Genomic DNA, 4712 nt, shown 5'->3' on the forward strand with positions numbered 1-4712 from the left:
TAAATAAAATTTGTACATTATTTTGCAATATCTGATTAAGCAATACCAGCCCGAGGGGCAGAAATAATTATAATATACATTTGATATAATAGTGTTGAACTTAGTGTAGAAAAGTTCACATTTTTGGCAAAATATAGTGCGAAGCGTGAGGTACGCGATAAGAATGTGTTCGCTAAAGACGCAGCAGCTTTAAGAAAAGAGAATTAACGATCATCCTATTACAGTTGTCGATATGTTGAGCTCTAATTTTAAAAGTCCATCGCACAAATGTGGGGGAAAATACAAAAAGACCGAGAGCGTAGCACGAGGCATATATACATTTTGTTTATTTAATTTTCCATATTTTAGCCGAAAAATGTGATTTGTTTTATTTTTAATCATAATTATTTGAAAATAAAAAATTCTTCCCTTATACCATAAGAAAAATATCGAAAACAAAGTAACAATCTTTCAAAATAATTGAGTTATTATGGATATTTAAATTGTTTATGCGTTTAATATAAGAAAATAAAAATCCAGGCAGATTTTGTTTTAGTTAAAACATGAAAAGATTTCAAAATTTCAACATTATTTCAGGTGACTGACGAGACTCGAAAAATCCTGGAGCCATTCGGATTTGGATTTGAGGAACGAGGAATGGTTTTTGTGAAGGGTAAAGGTCAGCTACTCACTCATTATCTAATGACAAAAGACGGAGTTCCATTGAAGCTTGACAGTGATTTGCCAGTAGAGCCAGCTCATCCGATCATTTACCAATAGAACAGTTCTGAAAGTCTTACTCAGTGAGAAATTGCTGAGACTAACAATTGGTGCAATATTGGACCAATGATGGCCGTCAATATATTAAATTATAAGTTACAAATTGTGAACTAAACTCAAACAATAATAATTGATACTAATTTACAATTAATAAAAAATAATATTCGTTTTATTGGACCAATAATTGGCTGCATTGGTATCCAATATTGACCTAATATTGGACCAGTAGTAGATTTCCCACTGAGTAACGATCACGCCGACAGGATTTTTTCTCTCCGTTTCACGACGGAAAGGTTCGAGAGTGCAAACAAATCTTCGAGACTTCGATCGCGGCGACTCCAGTCGGCGACTTGGTCGTCTAAAAATAATCAACAAAGAGGTGTACAGCTTTAACCCCCAGTGTCCCTGCTGTCGCCATTGCATTCTGAAATTTTAGGGACACCATGGAAAATTGGATTCATAAAGGAATAAAACATTTATAAATGTTCACTGGCTGTCTGGTAGACCTCATTAAAATGTTATCTAAATCTAATGGAGTGGACAAAGTGCTGTTGTACCTGAAACGATTTCTGTATCTTGCAAATGAGTTTTGTACAATTTGGGTCAGAGTTAGTTTGATAGAATCTAGGATTAATTTTAATATATATTTAAATGCATCAAATCTTCTAGGAAATTTTCTCATGGTCTGGATATAAGTAGAAATAATTTCTTATCAACAATAATGAAGATAACGAATGCATTGGATTCTGATTATCATAAATTGGAATATTGGATTATGACAGAGATGTGTAAATTAAAATTTATTTGGTTTATAGACAATTTTCGACGTTTCTTTAATGTGAATAAATCTTCAAGTAACTAATATCTTTCAAGCTTCTGTGAATCAACTCGTTCTGTGTGGAATTGTGAAAAATTCCTTTTTATGGCCTTTGCCTCATCGAATGTACCTATTTAAAAAAACTATAGGTGACTAAAGAAGACATCCAGTGGACATTGACTAGAACATCCTGAGGATGTTCGGTCCATAAAACTCACCGAGATTCATTATCATTCTTGCTACCTCTATATCATCACAAATGTACCTTCATAATGTGTCATCATCGCTACAAGCGTTACGACGAATTCTTGCTGTATAATTGCTCTTTCAACAATTACCTTTTTTGCTTTAGTCTATAATTGTTATGAAAACATTCATTTGAAACTAAGCCTATATAAATGGTAATAGAAGGGAGAAAATTGATTTAATACAATGGAGCATTCTAAGGACAACTCAAAACTACCTAATTGTAGTTTCAAGTTCTAAAATTATTTACTTTTGATATCAGCAAACCTAGAAAACATCCAAGTAATCTGAGTCTTATTTAAGTAACGATTACTAAAGAATCCGCGGTTCTGCGCAGACATATCGTTTGAGATGGAACTGCAAATCTATAAAATCATACAATTTAGAATTTTAAACGTTTAAATTTTAAAACTTTCAACTTGAACTTTAAAATGTTGTAATTTCAGCTTCTCCAATTTTCAAGAATATCCTACACTTGCCAAATGTAACTATTCTATGCTGGGATCTTTAAATATTTAATTATTTGGAATTACAGAGCTGAAAATGTAACAATCTGAAACTTTAACAATTTAGAATTATACTGATAAAAATAATAAGCAAATTTTTAAAGTAGCGAAATTAGCAAATTAAAATCAAAATATGACCATTTTTAATAGAAAACGGTAAAGTTCAATTACTAAAAATGTTTTTAATCATAGTTTTGGTTAGTTTGTGGAAAGTTGTTAATTTAACAAACGCATTTTTTTTCTCTTGTTGGGACGACACAAAATATTCTTTGCCCAAATAACAAATCACCTTTTTGTTCTTTGTAAATTAAAGGTAAATATTGCAGAAAATCCATTGAAACAGTGTCGATTGTATAAGAGTTACAGTCATAATATAAAGATATTTTATTGTCAAACTTACAAACTAAGCAATCATAATTTGAAAGCATTTACAATGTACGCAACTGATCATTTTTTTTAAACCTCATTAAACAATTTCAAATTTTAATTATATTAAATTTAGTCATCGATAGCCTCAAATATCTAAAATATTTAATTAACAACGAATTATTCATTTGTTTATCTTTTAGAAAATTTAACATTTAATGTTTGAAAATTTTCAGCAATATTTTGCTTGAACGGCATTAGATATAACGCAAAAACACGAATAGTGTTAAAAATAGTTTAGTTTATCTTGCAATTTTTTTTGTAATTGAACTAGTTTTACCCTTTACTTCTTTTATATGTACATTTATTAATTTCTATTTAACTTATAACTACTCAATTTGACCTGCACTTTATAGGCAAAATTACTCCTACTAATGAGCCATGTCACGTTTCCGTTTATTTTAAATCTGGAATGCAATAGAACTATTCTTTCATAAAAAACAAAATTTTCACCAAAGCCCTTTTTAAAAACAATCCATTTTTTATTTTAAAAAATTGAAATACCCAGTTTCTTTCGAAAATAAAGCGAGATAAGAAAAAAGTTGAAAGAGACAAATTCTTCCTGAAAATTGTCTACAAAAAGCTCTTCAGTAATAATTTTTAATCTCACTTCGTTTTCTTGAAAACTTTGATTTTTTATTTCAATATGTAAAAATTTCTTTTTACTGTTTGATAGCATAGACAAAATTAAAACAGAAAAATATTGTTATTCATATTGTCTGAAAATATGTTTTTTATTTTTTAAATTTCATTAGCTTGCAATAAAAAGTTGTGATTGTTAAGAAACATGTGAGTATGAGTAAATTCCTAGCTTGCCTACTAAAAATATTTTTCAAATGAACCGCAATTTAGGGTTGAAGTTATTTTGATGAACCTTACAGTAAAATACCTGATGAAAACATAATAAAAATCTGATAAGATGAATTAATTGTTGAAAGAATAATTTACAGTGTTTGCTGATTGCCCAGGATTCGATTTTTACAATATCAACAAAAGCTGAAATACAGTGGCCATTTTTTCGACGGCAATGTTTGCCATTAGTCGTAGAGTTACTGTACCATTTAGCTATATGTCAAAAAAAACTCTCTCATTGAAGATTTCAGTCTGGACAATTGGCTTTATCACAATTACTATTACTACTGTTACTGCTATGACTATTACCGATATAACTACTACTGTTGTTCATTGTGTTCACGCGAGGTCGAACTAAGCACGAGAACTTTTGCATTCCGCCAAATTTTGCAAATCCTAGAAAATTCAAAGATTTGCGAGAGTATTAAAATATTCGAGTTCACGATAAGACTTTCGACTTGGATTGGGGTGACATTTACACAAAAGGCTTTTTTCAAAAGTGAGAACGCTTTTAAATTTGATTAAAATTTTGGAACGAAATAAAAGTGGGATGATGTGAAGTTGAGAAAATAAGCTTTTAATACACTAAAAGGAGAGAAAACATTAATTTTATTAAAGAATTTGTATAAATAAAGGAAGTTTTCATTGTCAACACCTTACCATGGTAAATTCTGCTCTATCGGTACCATCTTCTACAATACAATTAATTCTTCAACACGGTACCATGTTATCCTTAAATTTTTGTTGCAATGAAACAAAATTAAGGTTGTGATACTCTAAATTTTTTATGACTAGAAAGAAATGTTTCAACAATGAAAAAAAAAAAATAAAAAATCGATGAATTCTTGCCAAAGGAAAGTCAATGTTACACTTTTTTATGTTTACTAGCATCATGAATCGTGCGCTACACGCGCGTGTAGTTCTGCAATTTGAGGGGAAATAATTATTCATACCAAATAAAAATGTTGAATAAATGTTTATTTTTTTACTTGTTTTGAAAGTTAAACAATAATTTCTGATTTGAAATCTAAATTTTTTAAAGAAAGGTAGTTTTCAACCAAAAAAGATTTTTCAATCAAGAAAAAAATTGTAACAAATGATAATTT

At 29.6% G+C, this 4712-nt stretch overlaps 1 protein-coding gene across 1 annotated transcript in view; it reads left to right on the top strand.

Annotated features, from left to right (window-relative positions):
- LOC117168351 (adenylate cyclase type 3) overlaps nt 1-2381 on the top strand; it is an 85483-nt gene extending 83102 nt beyond the window's left edge. Inside the window, exon 9 of the mRNA XM_033353930.1 lies at nt 577-2381. Coding sequence (XP_033209821.1) covers nt 577-759 — 183 coding nt within the window. The 3' untranslated portion in view covers nt 760-2381. The remainder of the gene's footprint in view (nt 1-576) is intronic.
- Nucleotides 2382-4712: the final 2331 nt, after the last annotated feature.

The sequence above is a fragment of the Belonocnema kinseyi genome, chromosome 2, assembly GCF_010883055.1.
Source record: "Belonocnema kinseyi isolate 2016_QV_RU_SX_M_011 chromosome 2, B_treatae_v1, whole genome shotgun sequence".
NCBI classification, from domain to species: Eukaryota; Metazoa; Arthropoda; class Insecta; order Hymenoptera; family Cynipidae; genus Belonocnema; species Belonocnema kinseyi.